Source organism: Nerophis lumbriciformis, linkage group LG27, assembly GCF_033978685.3.
Source record: "Nerophis lumbriciformis linkage group LG27, RoL_Nlum_v2.1, whole genome shotgun sequence".
Lineage (NCBI taxonomy): Eukaryota > Metazoa > Chordata > Actinopteri > Syngnathiformes > Syngnathidae > Nerophis > Nerophis lumbriciformis.
Genome location: NC_084574.2, coordinates 488711 through 512500, shown reverse-complemented (window position 1 = coordinate 512500; position 23790 = coordinate 488711). Strand labels below are relative to the sequence as shown.

At 40.9% G+C, this 23790-nt stretch overlaps 2 protein-coding genes across 5 annotated transcripts in view; one reads left to right on the top strand and one right to left on the bottom strand.

Annotated features, from left to right (window-relative positions):
* ube2o (ubiquitin-conjugating enzyme E2O) overlaps nt 1-15016 on the bottom strand; it is a 46958-nt gene extending 31942 nt beyond the window's left edge. For all 4 annotated transcript variants that reach the window (XM_061923094.2, XM_061923093.2, XM_061923095.2 and 1 more), the window contains exon 1: nt 14560-15016. In XM_061923094.2, coding sequence (XP_061779078.2) covers nt 14560-14964 — 405 coding nt within the window. In that variant the 5' untranslated portion in view covers nt 14965-15016. The remainder of the gene's footprint in view (nt 1-14559) is intronic.
* Nucleotides 15017-16319: 1303 nt separating this feature from the next.
* On the top strand, nt 16320-23106 carry aanat1 (arylalkylamine N-acetyltransferase 1). Its single transcript, XM_061923092.2, has 4 exons — nt 16320-16379; nt 20681-21127; nt 21536-21690; nt 22692-23106. Exons 2-4 carry the CDS (start codon nt 20980-20982, stop codon nt 22995-22997), a joined length of 609 nt encoding a protein of 202 aa, XP_061779076.2. The 5' UTR covers nt 16320-16379; nt 20681-20979; the 3' UTR covers nt 22998-23106.
* The last annotated feature ends 684 nt before the right edge of the window (nt 23107-23790 follow it).

The window sequence follows — 23790 nt, the reverse complement described above, 5'->3', positions numbered from 1 at the left end:
TTAATGCAACATACTTTTACTTGAGTATATTTATAGAGAAGAAACGCTACTTTTACTCCGCTACTTTTATCTACATTCAGCTCGCTACTCGCTACTAATTTTTATCGATCTGTTAATGCACGCTTTGTTTGTTTTGGTCTGTCAGACAGACCTTCATAGTGCCTGCGTTTCAACAAATACAGTCACTGGTGACGTTCACTCCGTTCCACCAATCAGATGCAGTCACTGGTGACGTTGGACCAATCAAACAGAGCCAGGGGTCACATGACCTGACTTAAACAAGTTGAAAAACGTATTCGGGTGTTACCATTTAGTGGTCAATTGTACGGAATATGTACTGTACTGTGCAATCTACTAATAAAAGTTCCAATCAATCAATCAAAAGTGTGAAGGAAAAAAGACCCTTTTTTATTTCAACCGTACACCCCGTCACAAGCCTAAAGACTGACTGCACAGTTCCTGTCTTCACAATAAAAGTGCCGCTCCATCGCACCTGCGCTTTCAAAACAAGAGTCTCCGAAAGCCAGCGCAAACAAGCTAGCAAGCTACGGAGTTTGCCGCCAATGTATTTCTTGTAAAGTGTATAAAAATGAATATGGAAGCTGGACAAATAAGATGCCAAAAACCAACCACTTTCATGTGGTATTAGACAGAAAGGAGGAACTTTTGTTCTCCTCCATTTGAAAACGTGGACGTTATCATCACTACTGTCTGATTACAATCAATGCAAGTCATCAGAATCAGGTAATACACCAACTTATATTCTTGTCTTCATGAAAGAAAGGAATCTATATGTGTTAAACATGCATGTATATTCATTAAAACACCTTTAACATGTAAACAAAAACGGCAAAATAAATAAATATAAATTATATACTGTATATATATATATATGTGTGTATATATATATATGTATATGTATATATATATAAATGTGTATGTATATATATATATGTGTGTATGTATATATATATATATATATATATATATATATATATATATATATATATATATATATATATATATATATATATATATATATGATATGTGTGTGTATGTTACTCATCAGTTACTCAGTACTTGAGTAGTTTTTTCACAACATACTTTTTACTTTTACTCAAGTAAATATTTGGGTGACTACTCCTTACTTTTACTTGAGTAATAAATCTCTAAAGTAACAGTACTCTTACTTGAGTACAATTTCTGGCTACTCTACCCACCTCTGCGCGTCACCTAGCAACAGGCACTGCCTTTTAAAACGCACACACTCACACGCTCTGCTTTCATGAAATGTCTTTCAAATGCATTTTTTTTTAAGTATTGCAAGAATTACTTCAAGTAATTAGTTTCATTTATTAAAGAGTAATTCCCTTAGTAATTCAGTTACTTTTTGGGGAAAGTAACGAGTAACTATCATTAGTTACTTTTTAAAAGTAATCAATGTGAGTCTAGCTGGCACTCTTTTTTGCACCATCCTTGATTAGGCGCACCCTCCTTGTGTTGTTATAGATATAGTTGTGGTTTTGGGAGCAGCTACTCGACTAGATCTGAACAATTTAAGACTTTGAGCGTGAACTGATGGAGACTACTTGGATGAAAGGAGAAACGTCTGGGACAATCCACACAATGCCCTGAAACTACAATGACCTGGATGAATGAGAACATACATGAACATTACCTGCCTTGTTTGCCACCTCTTCCTAGTCTTTATTTACAATTGAGAATGCATACAAATAAGAAAGACATATGTATTCTAGTCTCACATAAGGATTGTGAATTACAGGCCACATTGCCCAAAAAGTGTAGTCCGCTCTAAAAAGCATTAATCAGCAATGGTGATCACATTTTTTTTTTTACAAAAATAGGTCAATGCTGTTTGGTGGCCAATCCATCTGCACGTCCCTAGTTTCCTCTCATCTCAAATATTTTGAAAAACTCAGATTTTATCAAAAAGGTGTCTACATTGAATATTGGGAGGCACACCTTTTTAAAATAATCCCACATGCAAGTAAGAATCATCACATACACACGAGTATTGTGTCTGCGGTGCATGGGCAAGTAAGCATTACTTCCACTGTTGCTATGGCTGCCTGTGTGTACAAGTGGTAGTGTGTATAATGTGAAATAAGGTTGTACAAGTGGTAGTGTGTATGGTGTGAAATAAGGTTGGAAAAGTGGTAGTGTGTATGGTGTGAAATAAGGTTGTAGAAGTGGTAGTGTGTATAATGTGAAATAAGGTTGTAGAAGTGGTAGTGTGTATGGTGTGAAATAAGGTTGTAGAAGTGGTAGTGTGTATGGTGTGAAATAGGTAGTGTGTATGGTGTGAAATGGGGTTGTAGAAGTGGTAGTTTGTATGGTGAACTGTGCACTGTAATTAAGACAGGTGCTGGATGAAGAAAAGGCAGTGCGGCCTCTTCTTCTCGTCTGCGCTGCACTAACAAGCTTGCCAGGAGAGTGAAGCACGGGTGACTTTGGTATGAACTGGGACATCTTCTGACGAGTCACTGATTCTGCAATATCAGTCTGTGAGAGTGGAAGAGCAGCTTTATCCTGAGGCAACCCCAACATTCTGTATGGACTCATTGTCTTTGTCTTGTGACTAAGACTGTCAATCTATAAATGAACTTCTAGCCCTGTATAAATCTCATCAAATATTATTATTATAGGCTGTTAGCGACCAAGACACTTCAACAGACGTCACACAGCTCGCATTTCAGCAACCATTTTGACTGTTTTCCAAGACAATATTACTGTACAAGTACATACAGTCTTGTACGTACAGTGGAATCCCGATTATGCACAGCTCTATTTAAGACCTATTTGGACCACGAGCTTTTAGATCGAGCCAAACATGCCTCTGAGGGCGAACAAAATCTCGACGTACAAACGCTTCATTTATTGGAACAGACCAAGTACGAACAGATCAGTGTGTGGAGGCAAAACTATTTTCTTCAGCTAAACTCAAACAAAACAGAAATCATTGTCTTTGCCCCACAGAAGCAAAGAGAAACTATTATCTATCACCTTGACACCATCTCCCTGAAACCTAATAATCAGGTTAGAAACCTAAGGGTAATAATGGACTAAGACTTGAACTTTACCAGCCACATTAGGTCAATGACATCACTGCCAACACTGCCAAAATCAGAGGAATCATCTCTACATCAGACTTACAAAGACTAATCCATGCCTTGGTCTCCAGCAGGTTAGACTACTGTAATGACCTTATCGCTGGACTCTCTAAACAAACTCTAAAGTAGCTGCAGTACATCCAGAATGCTGCTGCTCGAGTCCTAACTAGAACCGCATTAGTCCAGTGCTTAGGTCACGGCACTGGCTTCCTGTTGCCCAGAGAATAGACTTTAAAAACAGGTCTGCTTGTGTACAAGTCTTCTCATGGTCTTGTAGCAACGTACATCTCTGACATGTTAGAACCATATGAACCACCTCCAGCTCTGAGAACCTCAGGGAGTGGTCTCCTGCTGACATGTTAGAGCCATATGAACCATCTCGACCTCTGAGAACCTCAGGGAGTGGTCTACTGCTGACATGTTAGAACCATATGAACTATCTCGACCTCTGAGAACCTCAGGGAGTGGTCTCCTGCTGACATGTTAGAGCCATATGAACCATCTCCAGCTCTGAGAACCTCAGGGAGTGGTCTCCTGCTGACATGTTAGAACCATATGAACCATCTCCAGCTCTGAGAACCTCAGGGAGTGGTCTCCTGCTGACATGTTAGAGCCATATGAACCATCTCCAGCTCTGAGAACCTCAGGGAGTCGTCTCCTGCTGACATGTTAGAACCATATGAACCATCTCGACCTCTGAGAACCTCAGGGAGTGGTCTCCTGCTGACATGTTAGAACCATATGAACCATCTCCAGCTCTGAGAACCTCAGGGAGTGGTCTCCTGCTGACATGTTAGAACCATATGAACCACCTCCAGCTCTGAGAATCTCCAGCTCTGAGAACCTCAGGGAGTGGTCTCCTGCTGACATGTTAGAACCATATGAATCATCTCCAGCTCTGAGAACCTCAGGGAGTGGTCTCCTGCTGACATGTTAGAACCATATGAACCACCTCCAGCTCTGAGAACCTCAGGGAGTGGTCTCCTGCTGACATGTTTGAACCATATGAACCATCTCCAGCTCTGAGAACCTCAGGGAGTGGTCTCCTGCTGACATGTTTGAACCATATGAACCATCTCCAGCTCTGAGAACCTCAGGGAGTGGTCTCCTGCTGACATGTTAGAACCATATGAACCACCTCCAGCTCTGAGAACCTCAGGGAGTGGTCTCCTGCTGACATGTTAGAACCATATGAACCACCTCCAGCTCTGAGAACCTCAGGGAGTGGTCTCCTGCTGACATGTTTGAACCATATGAACCATCTCCAGCTCTGAGAACCTCAGGGAGTGGTCTCCTGCTGACATGTTGAAACCATATGAACCATCTCGACCTCTGAGAACCTCAAGGAGTGGTCTCCTGCTGACATGTTGGAACCATATGAACCATCTCCAGCTCTGAGAACCTCAGGCAGTGGCCTCCTGCTGACATGTTAGAACCATATGAACCATCTCCAGCTCTGAGAACCTCAGGGGGTGGTCTCCTGCTGGTGCCTAGAGTCAGGACCAAACACGGTGAAACTGTGTTTCAGTTTGACACTCCTGTCGAGGCTAGAATCAATTATTCATGGTTACATTGTTTCTTATAGAGAACTCTGCTTCACTATACAAACTTTTCGGTTTGCGAACCATGCTCAGGAAACAATTAAGTTTGTAAATCAAGGTTTAACTGTAATGTAGCGTCTTGACAGAAGCACAGAGTTTACAAACTTTATTGCCCACGCCACAGTAGCCATCACACTATTGCAAGCTAAGCTAGTAGCACTTCTTCATTATGCACCAATGACTAAAGGTTACAGCAAGCCAAGTTGCATTCACAAACACATGGAATTATGCGCATCAATACAAAAAGTATATGTGCATAGTAACTTTAAACTACATCGACTATATCTCAAAGTTTCAGTGTTGTCCTTTCCAACAGGGGTCTTCCAACGTGGACCTCCAACTGATTGAGGGTGGACTTGCATATCTTGTCTCATTGTCCCATTGGGTTGAGTTTTTCCTTGCCCTGATGTGGGATCTGAACGGAGGATGTCGTTGTGGCTTGTGCAGCCCTTTGAGACACTCGTGATTTAGGGCTATATAAATAAACATTGATTGATTGATTGTATGAAATCATCATTACATTAAACTGGTCCTAAAGGTACCTTGTTATTTAGTTATTGTGCTAATTAATATTTAAATAACAATATTTTGCCGCTAATAGCTCGCTGGCAACTAGCGCTCTAATTACCAGCTGACAACTAATGCGCCTTATGACTAGCTAGCAACTAACAAGCTAACGACTAGCTGGCAACCGGCACGCTAATCGCTAGGTGACGACTAGCTCGTCAATCGCTAGCTGACAACCAGTACGCCAATCGATAGCTGCAACTAAGGCACCAGTCGCTAGCAGACAGCTAACGGGCTAATCGGTAGCGGACAACTAGCACGCCAATCGTTAGCTGACAATTGACACGCTATTGACTAGCTGACAACTATCGCGCTAATGACTACCTAGCAACTAACACACAAATGACTAGCTGGCAACTGGCACGTTGATCACTAGCTGACAACTAGCGTGGTAATCGCCACCTGGCAACTAGAGCGCCAATCGCTAGTTGGCTACTAACTCGCAACTCGCTAGCTGACAACTGACTCCTGTGCTATTTGATAGCTGCAACTAAGGCGCCAACCGTTAGCTGACAACTAACCGGCTAATTGCTAGCTGAAAACTAGCACGCCAATCACTAGCTGACCACTGATGCGCTAATGACTAGCTGGCAACTAACCTGATAATCGTTACGAGCATGATAATCACTAGCTGGCAACTAGCACAGTAATCGCTAGCTGGCGATTAACTCGCCAATCGCTAGCTGCAATTAGCAAGCCAATTGCTCGCCGACAAATGACATGCTAATGACTAGCTGGCAACTAACGCGCTAATGACTAGGTGACAACTGGAATGTTAATTGCTAGCTGACAACTGCAACGTTAATCGACAACTAATTGCTAGCTGACAACTAGCGCTGTAATCCCTAGCTGGCAACTGCAGCGCCAATCGCTAGCTGGCTACTAACTCGCCAATCGCTAGCTGCAACTAAGGTGCCAAACACTAGCTGACAACTAGCACGCCAAAAGCTAGATGGCTACTAACTCGCAACTCGCTAGCTGACAACTCCTGTGCCATTTGATAGCTGCAACTAAGGCGCCAACCGTTAGCTGACAACTAACCGGCTAATTGCTAGCTGAAAACTAGCACGCCAATCACTAGCTGACCACTGCTGCGCTAATGACTAGCTGGCAACTAACCTGATAATCGTTACTAGCATGATAATCACTAGCTGGCAACTAGCACAGTAATCGCTAGCTGGCGATTAACTCGCCAATCGCTAGCTGCAATTAGCAAGCCAATTGCTCGCCGACAAATGACATGCTAATGACTAGCTGGCAACTAACGCGCTAATGACTAGGTGACAACTGGAATGTTAATTGCTAGCTGACAACTGCAACGTTAATCGACAACTAATTGCTAGCTGACAACAAGCGCTGTAATCCCTAGCTGGCAACTACACAGCGCTAATCGCTAGCTGGCTACAAACTCGCCAATCGCTAGCTGCAACTAAGGTGCCAAACACTAGCTGACAACTAGCACGCCAAACGCTAGATGGGTACTAACTCGCCATTTAAAGCTGCAAATAAGGTGCCAATCTCTAGCTGGCAACTAACGGGCTAATTGCTAGCTGACAACTGACGCTCTAATGACTAGCTGGCAACTAACACATTAATCCCTGTAGGAAAACTACCGCAGTAATACTTATGTGGCAATGTCAGCGCCAATTACTAGCTGGCAAGTGCAGTGCCAATCGCTAGCTCGCAACTACAGCGCTAATCGCTAGCTGACAACTGGTGCTGGAGTCGACAGCTGGCAACGACAGTGTTAATCGCCAGCTGGCAACAAGAGCACTAATCACTGGGTGACAATTAGAGCGCTAATCGCTAGCTATCTTAAATGCTAACATAAATGATGACATGATAAATAATCATGTTATTTATTCAGCTACATGACAATGACAGGGTTCTAGCTCAATGATCATGTGTATTTAAAGACATTTACATTTGTAGAAGAAATATAAAAATATATATTTATAAATTAAAAATACAAATCTACCAAAAAGGTGCAGTACATTAATGGAGCCCGAGTTGAAGACCTACTTGGAAGACATAAGAAAATGGTTGGTGAAGTGGGAGCAATAGCAAGTGGTTGTTGATGTAAGAATAAAGCAGAACATGGCGACGCCCAGATAGTTTTCTAGTAGCTGCTGCAGTATTGATTGCTCTGGGAGACACTTAGCCACTATTAGTGTCCAACATTCATCACATGTCTGTGGAGTAGAAAGTGAGAAAGAAAAGGAAGAAAGCATGGTAGGTGCTGATGAGAGGGTGAAAGAATGTGGCAGGCAGCAGGAAGAGAGGAGAGAGGGAGGTAAGAAGAAGAAGAAGAAGAGATGAGATCCATTATCTCAGGGAAGGAGCAGCAGATGACATCACTGATGGAGGGAATAAGAGCATGAGTTAAGGGTTTAAGATGGAGTGCAAGGTCAAATCACAATGCTAAAAGCACATACAGTGCAGGAGACTCAACTGACAGGAAGCTCATAAGGACTTGGAGCTTAGTGACACAAAGTCAACAAAAATAGAGGTGGGAATCTTTAGGCACCTAACCATTCCATCCCATTCCTGGCGTGACGCTTCCATTCAGAATCAGTACTCAGGTTTCTTCTTCTGGATTCAAACCCATTCTCACAATGTCTTATTTGCTACAATCATTATAATGTAACCTTGTCCAAACAAACTGCAGGTTAGAAAACGCTCCTTCTGCTTGCATGGCCTAAAAACATTTTTTTTTTAAAATAGATTCTTAAAAAAAAACATAAAAAAAAAAAAATATGGATGAATAAGAATCGCGATTTGAATGTAAGTCCATTTTTTAGCCGACAACCTCATTTAGAGTATTGTAATCACACACCTGTTTTAGTGGCCTTATTTTTACACCTTACTAAATGACCTACCGTATTTTTCGGAGTATAAGTCGCTCCGGAGTATAAGTCGCACCGGCCGAAAATGCATAATAAAGAAGGAAAAAAACATATATATGTCGCACTGGAGTATAAGTGGCATTTTTGGGGGAAATGTATTTGATAAAAGCCAACAGCAAGAATAAACATTTGAAAGGCAATTTAAAATAAATGAAGAATAGTGAACAACAGGCTGAATAAGTGTACGTTATATGAGGCATAAATAACCAACTGGTATGTTAACGTAACATATTATGGTAAGAGTCATTCAAATAACTATAACATATAGAACATGCTATACAATCTGTCACTCCTAATCGCTAAATCCCATGAAATCTTATACGTCTAGTCTCTTACGTGAATGAGATCAATAATATTATAATGTGTTCATCATTTCACACATAAGTCGCTCCTGAGTATAAGTCGCACCCCCGGCCAAACTATGAAAAAAAATTGCGACTTATAGTCCAAAAAATACGGTACATACTTTTCTTTATATTTTAATTCCCACCTCCTATTGATGTAGTTTTACATTTTCGTTTCACTAAATAAGCGCTTTCCACTTGCAACTTTTAAAAACAGTGCATTTGTAATAAGAAACAGTTCAATTAATTCCCATTACATGTATTCAATTAACAGAAATGTGTGAAAAACTGGAACATAGGTGCCCTATAATTAAATCTCTGGATGAGGTGGCTGGCTGGAGTCAGACACATTTTACAACTGTCTGCATTACTTTATTTACAATAAATACATCAATTATCGTTTATTTTAGAATCGTCCATGTCCGAATTGCGATGCATCCAAAATATCGATTATTTCCCCCACCTCTTTCCATGATGTGTGTTTGATATAATACATTATAGTGTCTTCAAAGTGTGCATTCTTTTACTAAAACTGTGACTTTTGTCGAGGCTAAACTCAATGATTTATGTTTTACATTGTGTCTTATGGGGAACTATGCTTCACTGTACAAACTTTTTGATTCACAAACCACGTTCAAGAAGCAATTCAGTTTGTAAACAGTGGTTCCACAGTACATTCCTTTAGGGGAGCAAGACATCCCCAACAGCAGGTTTCTGTCCACGGTGCTACGTTTGTGCAGACTAAATGACAGAAGGTTACTTTCATGGCTATGTCACAAATTAGACAAGTGGTTTATTGTACTATTTTCCAAACATTTTAAGTAAGCCTCAGGAGGTCCCACAATACATACCGGCCAGAAACTAGCCATAATGCTGCAATTTAGACACTTTCAAAGTGCTTTAAATAAGCTCTACTGGTACCAAAGTGTTTTGTGTTTATGTAGCTTTAATGCTATTAAAGAGCTGTGTTGGTCCTGCACCTGTGTCTAAAAGAGTATGCTGCTCCAATATTGTGCACATTCTCCACTTTTTGCATGTACACTGTAACTGTCCAACGTAATAGATGCCATACATCACGATGTACAACAAGGAGGACCAGGAGGTTAGCAATGCTATCATGACCATATGAGCTGTGTGCTAACTTTAAAGTCACATTCTATTAGCAACACCATTCGCCAAAGAAAAAAGGTTGCAGCTCCCACCTTTGTAGTGGACTGACCAATAACTGATAGAGCGCCAGGCTTTATTGAAGATGTCCTCTGCTAAGTGGCAGGTGCGTAGCTGGGGGAGGCTCATTTAAGGGACGGGTCCAGGTACATAATTACAAAGTCAGGTTTGCACAGTAGGGGACTTTTATCAACAATAAGTAGGAGTAGGAGTTGTATACATTTATTTAGTTATTTTTAAGATTTGGTCAACAGCTGCCATATTTGTTGGGAAATGCTACTAATGTAGAGAATGGATTAGTCTTGGCTCATTTTCAGTCCAATACATTAACTGCTGAGAAAATGTATTCACATTTAATTGGAATAAATTGCATTTCATATAGAAAACAGCAAAAAGCAACTTAGCTGCTGCAGAGCGCATAATCACCTCAGTTGATCTAAAATGTGCATTTAATGGCTGCTGCTGCTCTGGGATTAAATGTACTGTTTTGCTGTGTCATTTTATCCCTCTCCTGAGAACATCTGACAACAGATTATGTACAGCGAAGATGTCTAAAAAGACAGAAGTCGTAACTGTCTGGCTCTCAACAAAGTCAGACGCGTCCCTTCCCTCTCGCATCATCTCTCCTGCTTTGCTTCTTTGTCTTGTCGACCTATTTTTGCACAGCTCTGCAAAATCGAAACGATAGAAATGATCAACGCGCCTCTAAACGAAGTTGACAAAATCATCTCAAGGAGAAGCTGTGGTTGGTGGGAACCTGTCTGTGATGGAACACTAGTTGCTGGACACGATGGACTCTGGAGAAGTGGAGTGTTGTGTGCCTTGAGATTCATTCAGTCCAAAACGTTGAAGACATCTACCTACTCGTAACCATGGTAACAGCACATCTGCTGATTGGAGTGAGCGTTGCACTGCTGTATCGACTAATTCGAAACACGCTGCAGACATTTAAGGTACCCCACAGCTGCCACATATAATTGAAGGATGGGCAGAATGGTGGGCATTCTGGCTTTTGTGGCTTCTGGACTAAATCGAAAACTGGATAACATCTTGGAAAAGCTTTCTGTTCTGCAAGGCGAAATTATGATCAATTTGAGAGTCAAAACGGCAACACACAAACCATTGGAATGTGTTTGTACGCCCTAAGCAGAACAATCTTTAGCTACAATTTGGCTCCCTCTGCATTGTCCTAGACTAGGGTCATGCAGTAAACACCCCAGTGAGACCATTGCAGCGAAAGACGCTCTAAAACCCTTCCCCCTCCTTCAAAGACACCTGACTCTGTTTTGTGATGCCGAACAGAGCAGAGACTTCCATGGCTACGGACAAACACGATCTCATGGACGCGGTATGATGGACTATTTGCTTATTGTTGCTCCTCCTCCCCGCAGATTAACATTTACCTTTTCCTGGAGCGCCGCCATAGTGGCGACCCATCAGTCTTCCTGTTCTGTACACCCTTCAAACTGTATTTTGTATGTCTGTTCTTGAAATGGTAGTGAATTGAAGTGAAGTGAATTATATTTATATAGCACTTTTTTCCTAGAGACTCAAAGCGCTTTACATAGTAAAACCCATTGTCGTCATCTTTAAAGCTACATGAGTGGCACTGGGAGCAGGTGGGTCAAGTGTCTTGCCCAAGGACACAACGGCGCGGACTAGGATGAAGGAAGCCGGGATCGAACCTAGAGCCCTCTAGTTGCTGGCACGGTCGCTCTACCAACCGAGCCATGCCGCCCCAAAACTAATGTTGTCTTTCTTAAGTACAACGACAATAAAGTTCTATTCTATTCATATGAAAACATATTGATAGGCAAATAGGGGAGTAAGTCAAGAGTGTTGAGTGTGTGTCAACACAAGGCAAGCATGTTGTGTTAACACCAGTGCTATTGTGCAACAAAGCCTTTGTGTGGGACACACAACTCTACACATTTCACTGTAAAAGGACTTCTTCTAGTTCCATTCGGTCACTCGGATATTTCTAGAGCAGTCCGTTTTAAAAATAAACAACAGATGAAAGCCTTGAAAGCTGTGTGACAGACATTAGAGGCGGTAAAGAATGTTCTCTTTGTCATTCAAAAGACACTTATTTGTTATTCTACTTGGAATATGTTCGGCAAAACAAAAGTGCGTTTCCCCAAAAAATTGTCTAAAAATATTATTAAATTAATTAAAAACTACCTCAAGCTTTAACGATTTAATATGCCAATTATATGTAGGGTGTTTTAACCTTAGAGGCCAATATGTTTACATAATTAGTTCTCTGGGGGGCAAACTAAATCAATAATCAATTATAATTCATTGAGTATCCTCTTATTATCATTCTGCTAAAGGTTAGAGGTCAGGTTTATTTAAAGGGGCCTAATTTTTTTTCTACATTTAAAACACTTCTTTGTGGTCTACATAACATGTAATGGTGGTTGTTTAGATCAGTGTTTTTCAACCACTGTGCCGCAGCACACTAGTGTGCCGTGAGATACAGTCTGGTGTGCCGTGGGAGATTATCTCATTTCACCTATTGGGTTTGCAAAGCAGTAATTATAATCAGCAAATGATGTGTTGTTGTTGAGTGTCGGTGCTGTCTAGAGCTCGGCAGAGTAACCGTGTAATACTCTTCCATATCAGTAGGTGGCAGCAGGTAGCTAATTGCTTTGTAGATGTCGGAAACGGCGGAAGTCAGCGTGCAGGTAAAAAAGTGTCTAGAGCTTAAACCAAAAATAAACAAAAGGTGAGTGCCCCTAAGAAAAGGCATTGAAGCTTAGGGAAGGCTAGGCAGAACGAAACTAAAACTGAACTGGCTACAAAGTAAACAAAAACAGAATGCTGGACGACAGCAAAGACTTACTGTGGAGCAAAGACGGCGTCCACAAAGTACATCAGAATACGACATGACAATCAATGTCCCCATAAAAAAGGATGAAAACAACTGAAATATTCTTGATTGCTAAAACAAAGTAGATGCAGGAAATATCGCTCAAAAGGAAGACATGAAACTGCTACAGGAAAATACCAAATAAAGAGAAAAAGCCACCAAAATAGAGCGCAAGACAAGAAGTAAAACACTACACACAGGAAAACAGCAATTAACTCCAACTAAGTCAGGGTGTGATGTGACAGGTGGTGACAGTACACCTACTTTGAGACAAGAGCTAAAGTGATGCATGCTTGGTTATGCTTTAAAGTCATATCCAACAATTGCGACAACGACTTTTTATTGTCAACTGAGTTTGGTTTTTTACTGATTTCTGCTGGTGGTGTGCCTCCGCATTTTTTTCAACGCAAAAAATGTGCCTTGGCTCAAAAAAGGTTGCAAAACACTGGTTTAGGTGATGTTTTACAGACCATCTTCAGGATGCGCCATTTTGTGGGCGGTCTTATTAATGTGCCTCCACTTTGACTGCGTCTTCTCTCCGCCATTCATGTTGTAGTTGTTAGGGCTTCCATGAGGAGTCTACTGACAGATTACATATCGACTACGCGCTACTTTGTATCAGAAATGGCAACATTGGAGGATGCATGTGCATGTACAAGCCAGTAGGGCTGTGAATCTTTGGGTGTCTCACGATTCGATTCAATTCAATATCGATTCTTGGGGTCACGGCTCGATTCAAAATCGATTTTATTTAAATTCAACACGATTCGTATCAAAAAGGATATTTTTCCGATTCAAAAGGATGCTCTATTCATTCAATACATAGGATTCCAGCAGGATCTACCCCAGTTTGCAGAGTAAAAAGCTTTTATAATTGTAAAGGACAATGTTTTATCAACTGATTGCAATAATGTACATTTGTTTTAACTATTAAATGAAGCAAAAATATGACTTATTTTATCTTTGTGAAAATATTGGACACAGTGTGTTGTCAAGCTTATGAGATGTGATGCAAGTGTAAGCCACTGTGACACTATTGTTCTTTTTTTATAAATGTCTAATGATAATGTCAATGAGGGATTTTTTAATCACTGCTATGTTGAAATTGGAACTAATATTGATACTGTTGTTGATAATATTCATTTTTGTTGGTTTGTTCTGTGTGGTGTTTGTGTCTCCTCTCAATTGCTCTGTTTATTGCACTTCTGAGTGTTGCTGGGTCGGATGTGTATTGTTTTGTTGGATTGACAATTTAAATAAATAAATAAAAAATAAAAATAAAATTATATAAATAAAATCGATTTTTTAAAAATGAGAATCGATTCTGAATCGCACAACGTGAGAATCGCGATTCGAATTCCAATCGATTTTTTCCCCACACCCCTACAAACCAGTCTGCCCCGCAACAAAAAGGGTAGATGGCGGACTCGCGCAAAGCACTTTGGGTACATTTCTACCACATATGGAGGTATTGGCTGACGTCACCATTGTAGGGGGAAAAAAACTCACAAATTGGGCAAATTCCAAATTTGGAGGAAGTATGAAATGCCTCCGGGACTTATGCAGATCCAAAATACACAAACACAGGTAGCAATAAGTAAGAAAAGTTGTCTTTAAATCCATCATAAAGGAGTATATTCATGTCATTTGACTTCATCCAGAAATAGGAAGGTTAGCTAAGAAGGTGATTGACATTTCAACACAACAAGGCGACAATACAACAAGGTGTCACACCCTAAACGCGCTAGTGCTGCCAGGCAGGCACTTGTCACAAGCTCAGCTTTACACACAACATTAAGACGTCTGTTTATACATTTTAACACAATCACGTGTTGCTTCTTTTTTAGCCAAGTTGCGGCTATGCTGCTAGCTAGCAAATGTGTTAGCCAGTTAGCTTGGAAGAAGTGAGAGGATGGACACGTGGTCATGCAGGTGCAGCTAGTGCCATCAAGAGACAAACTGATGAGCTACCTTTGTTTCCTTCATGTCTTGAGTGCCGCCATCAGGGTACCACTGGACCCGGACCACGCCACGACCCAGAGGCCGACTGCCCACTGCGCTGTCTGTGTCCGAGCCTACCGGGACACGTCCGCCTCCGCCTCCGCCTCCACCTCTCCCTCCGCCGTCATCAAGGTCCGAGTCCGAGGTAAAGTCCTCTTCGCCGTGGATCATCCGGACCAGGCCGAAGCGGACGGAGCCTCGGTACCTGCCGGAGACCAAGTCGTGGGAGAAGAGCAGCCGCTGGGAGCCGTCCGTGGCCGGGGACATGGCCATGGATGTGGGCTCCGAGCCCGGACTGAGCGCGGGAGACAGGGCCGGGACAGGGGAGGTCGGCCCGGTCGTTACCGTCGAATCCGGTGCTGAGGGTTCCGCCATAGCTGCAGTGATGCTGGGAGGAGAGGAGGACCAACTGTGCGGCGAAATGAGTGCGAACTTGCAAGCAGGGAGGGCACGCAGAGTTGACGTCATGACGTCAGAGCTGCGTCCATTGCGTAGCGTCACTGCGTCAGTACCGCCGCTGGTCCTAACATGGCAGTCGAAACACATCTCACAAACACAAGAGAACAAATTGGGGAAGGTACAATAATGAGCATGAATACTCCCTTCTTTCTAAACAAAACATTACAAAAGCAATAAATAAAAGGCACATTTCAAGAATAATACATCGTATGGCCAGTCATTTAATTTCCTATTCGTCAATAGAAATTGGACTTGTCCAGGATGTATCCCGCCTTCCACTCCAACGCAGCTGGGAAAGGCTCCAGCCTAAATGACCCCAAGAGTCACAAGCGGTAGGAAATGGATGGATGGCAACAGAAATTGAAAAACGAAAAAAATGAGTCGTTTATTTTCATTTAATTTGAAAAATCAAAAAAAGTACATTGAAAAACAACGCCATATTAAAACGGTTACATTTGTATTTTACATTTCATACAACAACAAAATCCCCCAAACAGTAGAAACGGACAACAGACCAAAACGGATGTTGTTTTCGTATTCTGACATCTTTCAAAGTAAAAGCGGGGATATTACCGCACCCGTGTGCTTGTTTAAAATGTATTTAGAGCCCTACACAGAATTGATTTTAAACATGGCCCAACGAGGACTTAAATCTACAGAAAGACTTGCCTACATATCACACGAAAGTGGGGGCAAAAAAGGATTTAGTGTATAAGCGCTACTTCTTGTTCAGTCTGTTTTTTATGTTGTTTTTTTAGTTGTTGATAAGTACTTCGAGATTTCTGTAGAATTCAGTCTTCATTCACCAAGTCTTTATGGTTTTGAGTCAATAAATAATTTCTCTGTAGTCTACAAATATAGTTTTAGACGGAGTCACAGGCACAAGGGAAATTTTGCCATGCTTTTACTTTGAAAATAAAAAAAAACTTCCCTTAAACCAGGGGTCGGCAACCCGCGGCTCTAGAGCCGCATGCAGCTCTTTAGCGCCGCCCTAGTGGCTCTCTGGAGCTTTTTCAAAAATGTATGAAAAATGGAAAAAGTTGAGGGGAAATTTTTTTTTTGTTTGTTTTAATATGGTTTCTGTAGGAGGACAAACATGACACAAACCTCCCTAATTGTTATAAAGCACACTGTTTATATTAAACATGCTTCACTGATTCGAGTATTTGGCGAGCGCCGTTTTGTCCTACTAATTTTTGCAGTCCTTGAACTCACCTTAGTTTGTTTACATGTATATCTTTCTGCGACTTTCTAGGACGTGTTTTATGCCACTTCTTTTTCTGTCTCATTTTGTCCACCAAACTTTTAACGTTGTGCATGAATCCACAAAGGTGAGTTTTGTTGATGTTATTGACTTGTGTGGAGTGCTAATCAGACATATTTGGTCACTGCATGACTGCAAGCTAATCGATGCTAACATGCTATTTAGGCTAGCTATATGTACATATTGCATCATTATGCCTCATTTGTAGCTATATTTGAGCTCATTTAGTTTCCTTTAAGTCATATTAATTCAATGTATATCTCATGACACACTATCTGTATGTAATATGGCTTTTAATTTTTTTGCGGCTCCAGACAGATTTGTTTTTGTATTTTTGGTCCAATATGGCTCTTTCAACATTTTGGGTTGCCGACCCCTGCCTTAAACGAATAATTATTTGGCCTAAGCCCCGTTTCAGCCACACTAAACCAGCGTTTAAGGTTCCTCTCCTCAGACACATTTTTACACGGGTAAGTCAGCCGTGTATTTCCGGCACTTAGCTTTGTATGGACTCACTGATCGTTTACAAAGTGAGTTCGGGGAGGAAGTAAAACCAGAAAGACCGCGCCCACGGAGGAAGTGAGGCAATAAAAGACCGCGCTCCACACAGGAAGTGACGTCAGAAAGAACGCGCCATAGTCAGCTTCATAACAAAGATGGAGGCGAGTCATCCAGACATGTCCGTGTTTCTCTTCTTCTGCACGTACAGACGCTTGTGGAAATCACAAATCAATACCTTCAGAGAAGGCAACAGGCGATTGTAACTACTTCGTATTCAACACTTCTCAGACGGCAAGATAACTTTCTAGTGTCCGTGTCAGCTGTGAGTCTATTTAGCGGTGGCATTGTTGTGTGTGGACACAGATAATGTTAGGTGGGATTTACCCTGGATAACCTTAGCCGGCTTAATGTAAACCCTGGATAACCTCAGCCGGTGTTGTACCGAAATCTGTTACCCATCGGAATTTGTAACTCCAGGGGGCGATGTTCCCATGGCGTTTGTTTGATGGTTAAACGGCAAGCCCAAAGAGGAGGAGAAGAAGAACGCTTGCGTAAATGGCGTAAACTATCCTTAATGCTGAAACGTCAGTTGTCAGAATTTCAGCATTAATAAATTACACATATTCTGGAAATTAATGACTTACTTTCATTATAGTATGAGTCCATTGTTATTATTAATGCTGAAATTCTGACAACTGACGTTTCAGCATTAAGGATAGTTTACGCCATTTACGCAAGCGTTCTTCTTCTCCTCCTCTTTGGGCTTGCCGTTTAACCATCAAACAAACATCATGGGAACATCGCCCCCTGGAGTTACAAATTCCGATGGGTAACAGATTTCGGTACAACACCTGTTTAGTGTAAACGGGGCCTACATCTGTTTTCCCCTTTCTCTTTACTAGGGATTTACATTATTAACAACCGGGAGAACTGATTTGGAACATCATCCTTATTAATAACACTGTCCACCAAATAATGCTTTAAAAAGGAAATTGTATAAAATGAGAAATAAACACTCATAATTAGCTAATGACGTCAGTCAGGGCGTTATTATGACATTAAATAATAAGTTCATATTTTAAAGTTATCGTTTAATTATAATATATTCGTGCCGAACAACACAAAATGTTGACATGTAAAAGAGTCCTGTGAAAGTTGTAGAGCAGTGACAAACATTGACCACTTGGTGGCAGCATAATACAGTCTTCATATTTGTGTCTCCATTATCCCAAATATGATACGTAACAATATACATTTCTTTCAATTATTGACATTTATGAAAAAAAAAAAAAGACAAATTCCTCAGTGATTCATATAAATAGATATAATCTAATGTGTATTGTTTTGTAGGAAACACGTTTTATATGATTGTATAATATAATATTAACTGAAGCCTTTAAAGTCTCATCTGTCATGCAGGAACATTTGTTCATCACGTGTTTATGGACTGCTTCGTTTGCGGGAGGCTATATGGAATTCTCCGTATCCAACCAATTCTTGCAATTCCTCAAATAGCCCGTGTAATCTAATCCTCTCATATATCTGGATAATAGAGAGTGGAAAAGTTGTGAGCTACTTAAAGGGGATAACTAAGTGGGAAGTCTCCAGCACAGAATTGGTAAACATACTGAGTGATATATATAATATATATATATATATATATATATATAACTGGACTCTCTGGTGACGATGGCAGAGAAGAGAACTGGAAAAAGTAGAGAGCATCCTGGATGATGGCAGTCACCTCTGCAGAGAGTTATCAGTAGCCAGAGGAGCCTGCTTCATCCCAAGATATGAAAGATGCTTCCTATTACAGAACGTTTTAATTGTGATGAGACCATAGTTTTCTGGAAAAATATGCCAAAGCAGACTTATTTCACAGCTTTCATCACACACACACACACGGCCCCCTCTGTTTCCCCCCTGTCTACTTCTTTCTCTTCAGCTCCTCCTTTACCGATGTTAGTGACTTTATTTCTTGAACTGTTTATTATTGTTGCAATTTGGCTGTTAAAGGATTTTGTTACTCGATTCAACACGATTTTCGATTTAAACCGATTCTCGCCATTTGGTGTAATGCTTAGAATGACATGTTTTCAAAACCAGTTACAGGCATACTTGCCAACCCTCCCGGATTTTCCGGGAGACTCCCGAAATTCAGCGCCTCTCCCGAAAACCTCCCGGGACAAATTTTCTCCCGAAAAACTCCCGAAATTCAGGCGGACCTGAGTGATGTGTTGACAACACACAACAACAGTGTCTACCGTACAGCAGTTGGTCTGCCGTAAACAGCAATGTTGTGACACTTTTAAACAGGACAATACTGCCATCTACTGTACATGCATATGTGACCCACCCATAATGTGTCACATTTTTGTGTTGATTTATTTATTTTATTTTGTGGTTTGAATTCGTTTTTGGAGCTGTCATTACACATTTATCAGTATTCACATTGGTCAGTAGGGGGCAGTAGGGCGTTTCTTCCCAATTGAATGCTATCGCCTGCAGACCGGAAGTGTCTTGTCATTCTGATGAGCGCGACCAGTCTGTGAACAATTGAAACGTCCTGTGTGCTTTTTCCTCCTGTATAACAGGTTAGTTTTGGTGAATCAACTCACTGAATAATATCCATGTGATCTTTATAAGTTGAAGTACACATTCTGATGGTGGAGCCTAACTCTAAAGTGTTTGTGAGTTGTAGTTTGTAAATGAACACTGAAATTCAAGTATTTATTTTATTTATATATATATATATAGCTAGAATTCACTGAAAGTCAAGTATTTCTTATATATATATATATATATCTTAACCACGCCCCCCGCCCACACCCCCCACCTCCCGAAATCGGAGGTCTCAAGGTTGGCAAGTATGGTTACAGGTAAAGAATTAAAAAGAAGCTCCTTCTGGTTGCATAGAGATGGCTTAAAACTTGTTTTTTAATTATTTTTCTATGTAAAAAATAAAAAATTCAACAGATTTGCGAAAATTATGAATCAATTTAGAATCAGGTTAAATAATATCATATTTATTTATATATATATTTATTTATTTTATATATATATTTATATATTATTTATATATATTTATTTATATATGCACCTTATTGCTTTTTTATCCTGCACTACCATGAGCTTATGTAACGAAATGTTGTTCTTATCTGTGCTGTAAAGTTCAAATTTGAATGACAATAAAAAGGAAGTCTAAGTCTATAAGAATCGCGATTCGGATGTGAATAACGTTTTTTCTGTGCACCGTCGGGAGTTGTGTTACCGCTCATCATTACATTCCCTAACATTACATCAAAAAAACTAAGAAAAAAAATGGAACTGGCTCAAATCTCCTCCAAAAATGGGACCTGACAATCCAAATGGCTGACGACCTTTGTGTTTTAATCTGGGCTACTGTATATGTAGCAACATGGTTGCGAATGGTCAGGATTTTTGTGATTTATGATCGTTTGTGAGGGCACCAAAGGGACTTCTGTGGGTGTGCATGTTGGTACATACAGGACAGTTCAGCTTGTTGTTGTTGTTTTGTCTTGTTAATAAAGAGATAGTGAATTCATCACCTCCTTGTTATGTGTATTTGATAAACTACTTTACACACCTTCACTAAAATATGGACCTTTGTCCAGGCTGGAAGCCATTATTCATATTGACATTGTTTATATGAAGACATTTGCTTCACTACACAATCTTTTTGATGGTGGAACCCTGCTGAAGAAGCAATAGAGTTGGTAAAGGTGTGAATGAATGATGTAAAGCGACTTTGGGTACTTAGAAAAGCGCTATATAAATCCCAGTTATTATTATAAACGGAGGTTGCAGTGCATGTGTGAAAGGTTCTCAGTCACTTGTTGTTTCCAGGAGCCAAAGTGGTGGCATGAGCAGGATAAGTCACACCTCACACTCCTGACCCTGACTAAATATGACTATTGTTCAGCTCCCTCACGGGTTGGAGTGTTTGGCTACCCAGCTGGCGCCAAGGATTACCAAGTGGTCCAAGGTGCGTCAGCGTGAGGCTATAAAAGCTCCTGGTGCATCCCTCGGGTGCTCAGTCTTGACCCACGCTGACAACCAGGAGCAGTGACGGCTGAACTCAAAGCTCTCATTTCTCATTTCCTCGTCTTACTTTTTGGAGGGTGAATCCACACATTTGAAGAAGCATGTCGGTGGTGAGCTCAGTGTCTTTCCTCAAGCCGCTTCACATGCGCTCCCCGGTGGCACAGGGACGTCGCCACACGCTGCCGGCCAGCGAGTTCCGCTCGCTCAGCCCCGAGGACGCCATCAGCGTCTTTGAGATCGAGAGAGAAGGTAACATATGCCTAGCAATGTATCCCTATAATATGCATGTATTGATTTATATGCGTTAGCTCAGGCTCTTTCATCCCTACAAGCCTGTTTGGCAGGTTTCCCTGCTCTTCAGGGGATTTTATTGAAGCGTCTGCGGTTGTTACATATATATATGGTACATTACATGGGGTGTGGCCATTGGAATGTAAGATAAGGTACCCTATATATATGTAACAACTGCAGACACTTCAGTAAAATCCCCCAAAGAGCAGGGAAACCTGCCAAACAGGCTTGTCGGGATGAAATAGCCTTCGTGTTTTTTCCTGACCTGACGTATATTCCGCTCTATTTAGCACTGTATAACGGATAAACCACAGTAACCTTGACTATATATATATAATAACAATGTGTTTGTTACTGTATTCCCAGCGTTCATCTCCGTGTCCGGCGAGTGTCCTCTCCTGCTGGACGAAGTGCGTCACTTCCTGACTTTGTGTCCCGAGCTGTCTCTGGGTTGGTTCGAGGAAGGTCGCCTGGTGGCCTTCGTCATCGGATCACTGTGGGACCAGGAGAAGCTGACCATGGTAGGTCGTCCCTCACCATCCAGTCATATGTCCTCCACTTTTGAGCGGTGAAAAGGTTGATGTTGGTGTAGTGTAGAAGCCCCTGCAGGTCAGTTAAAACAGATGTCAGCAGGGTGCAAGTCAGGCGTGTCCAAAGTGCTCATTTTAATTGTAATAATCTGCTTAACATGGATTAAAAGAGCACACAGGTGAGATGTGAGCAAATAAAAAGTTGCCATGTAATAATGAATCAAAATCAATGTTATGAATTTTGGACCTACTCAAGGCTCCAATGACTTTACTTCAAATATTCCACTTGGAATTACTTTTTGGGGCGAATGTTACATGCTATGTGTATTTGCCATATTAAAAAACAACATTTCTTTGACAAAAAAAGGGCATAACAAAAACAAACAAAAAAAAAAAACCTGAAAAAAATTATTAAAAACTTACAATAAATCTGAAGTTGCTTTCGAAAAAAAAACTATTTTTCACACTTTTATTTATGAGTGGGGCCTTTTTGGACTCCTGATCATTTTAGTGGGATTTTCTTTCCAAAAAGTGTCATTGCTCAAAAAATAGTAATCAATGTTATGAATTATTGACCATTACTACACAACACATATTCCACTTTAGGGGGAAATATTGCCTATTTTGTGTGCACCGGGGTATGCCCTAATCTTAACCAATGGTGACTCATCATAGTAATCAACCATGGATGTTCTTACAATCATCATTGATGTACAGTTTGTCCTTGGCTATGCAGTTTCCATTTTTAACTTCATCATTTTGAAAGGAAAAGTAGTTGAACAAGTGAAGTGATTAGGGGACAAGTGTAGGTATGGCAAAGTGACGGATGAAGATTTGAACACACATTGTAGGTAAAAAGGGAAAGTGTATATTGTAGTTATATTTCTCCACATAAGAAGGAGGTAAAAATCAAATCACAGAAGTTGCTGAGAGGGCAAAAAGTGAAAGTGAAAGTGAAAGCAAATCTAACCTGACCTGGTGTCACGTTCCAGGACGCCCTGACGCTCCACAAGCCGCACGGCATGACGGTCCACATCCACGTGCTGGCGGTGCACCGCACCTTCCGGCAGCAGGGCAAAGGCTCCATCCTGATGTGGCGCTACCTGCAGTACCTGCGCTGCCTGCCCTACGTCCGCCGGGCCGTCCTCATGTGCGAGGACTTCCTGGTGCCCTTCTACCAGAAGTCCGGATTCAAGTCCCAGGGCCGCAGCCAGATCTCCGTGGGGCCCCTGGCCTTCGTGGAGATGTGCTACCCGGTCCGAGGACACGCCTTCATGCGGCGGAACAGCGGGTGCTGAAGGGGACCAGACCAGGAGTCCCACGGACTAGACCGAGGGACACTTTTGAGGTGAAGGTCCTGACCTCCTCAGTGACAGTGACACACCTGAAGACTGGACACACCACATCACTGACCTCTGACCTCTTGTACAACAGGGGTGTCCAAACTTTTTCCACCGAGGGCTGCACACGGAAAAATGAAAACATGCGAGGACATTTTTAAAACAACACAAAATATAAAATGTTTTAACCTTTAAGGCTCCCCTCAGATCATCTGTTGCTAAAAATGTGGATTTTTTCTAATAGAAAACCTAAATATATAATGTAAAATCTAATATAACTCCTACAGTAAATCTGATATAACTCTTACAGTACATCTGATATAACTCTTACAGTAAATCCAATATAACTCCTACAGTAAATCTAATATAACAATATAACTCCTACAGTAAATCTGATACAACTCTTACATTAAATATAATATAACTCTTACAGTAAATCCCAACAATATATTATATATTTGAAGTTAAGTAATTGGAGCTTTAATTAGGTTAATTAACGCCATTGATTTTGATTTATTATTATTTTTGGAGCAATTAGTTAAAAACATTTGTGAATCCCACTAAAGTTCCTGGAGATCCATAAGATGATTATAAAAGTCTTTAAAATAAGTTATTCCTTTTTTTTTTTTTTTAAACATTTAACACTTAAATTTCTAGATCAATTTCAGATCAATTTGTCGATTAGAAGTTTTTATAATTTTTTTGTTTGTTTTATGCCATTTTTGTCAAGGAAAACTCTTGTTTTTGTATA

What these genes read in the sequence shown, in the direction of transcription:
- aanat1 (XM_061923092.2), top strand. Translation starts at nt 20,980, where the DNA reads ATGTCGGTGGTGAGCTCAGTGTCTTTCCTCAAGCCGCTTCACATGCGC. An exon ending in CTTTGAGATCGAGAGAGAAG is followed by an intron (nt 21,128 to 21,535) that starts GTAACATATGCC and finishes CTGTATTCCCAG; the next exon opens with CGTTCATCTCCGTGTCCGGC. An exon ending in ACCAGGAGAAGCTGACCATG is followed by an intron (nt 21,691 to 22,691) that starts GTAGGTCGTCCC and finishes GTCACGTTCCAG; the next exon opens with GACGCCCTGACGCTCCACAA.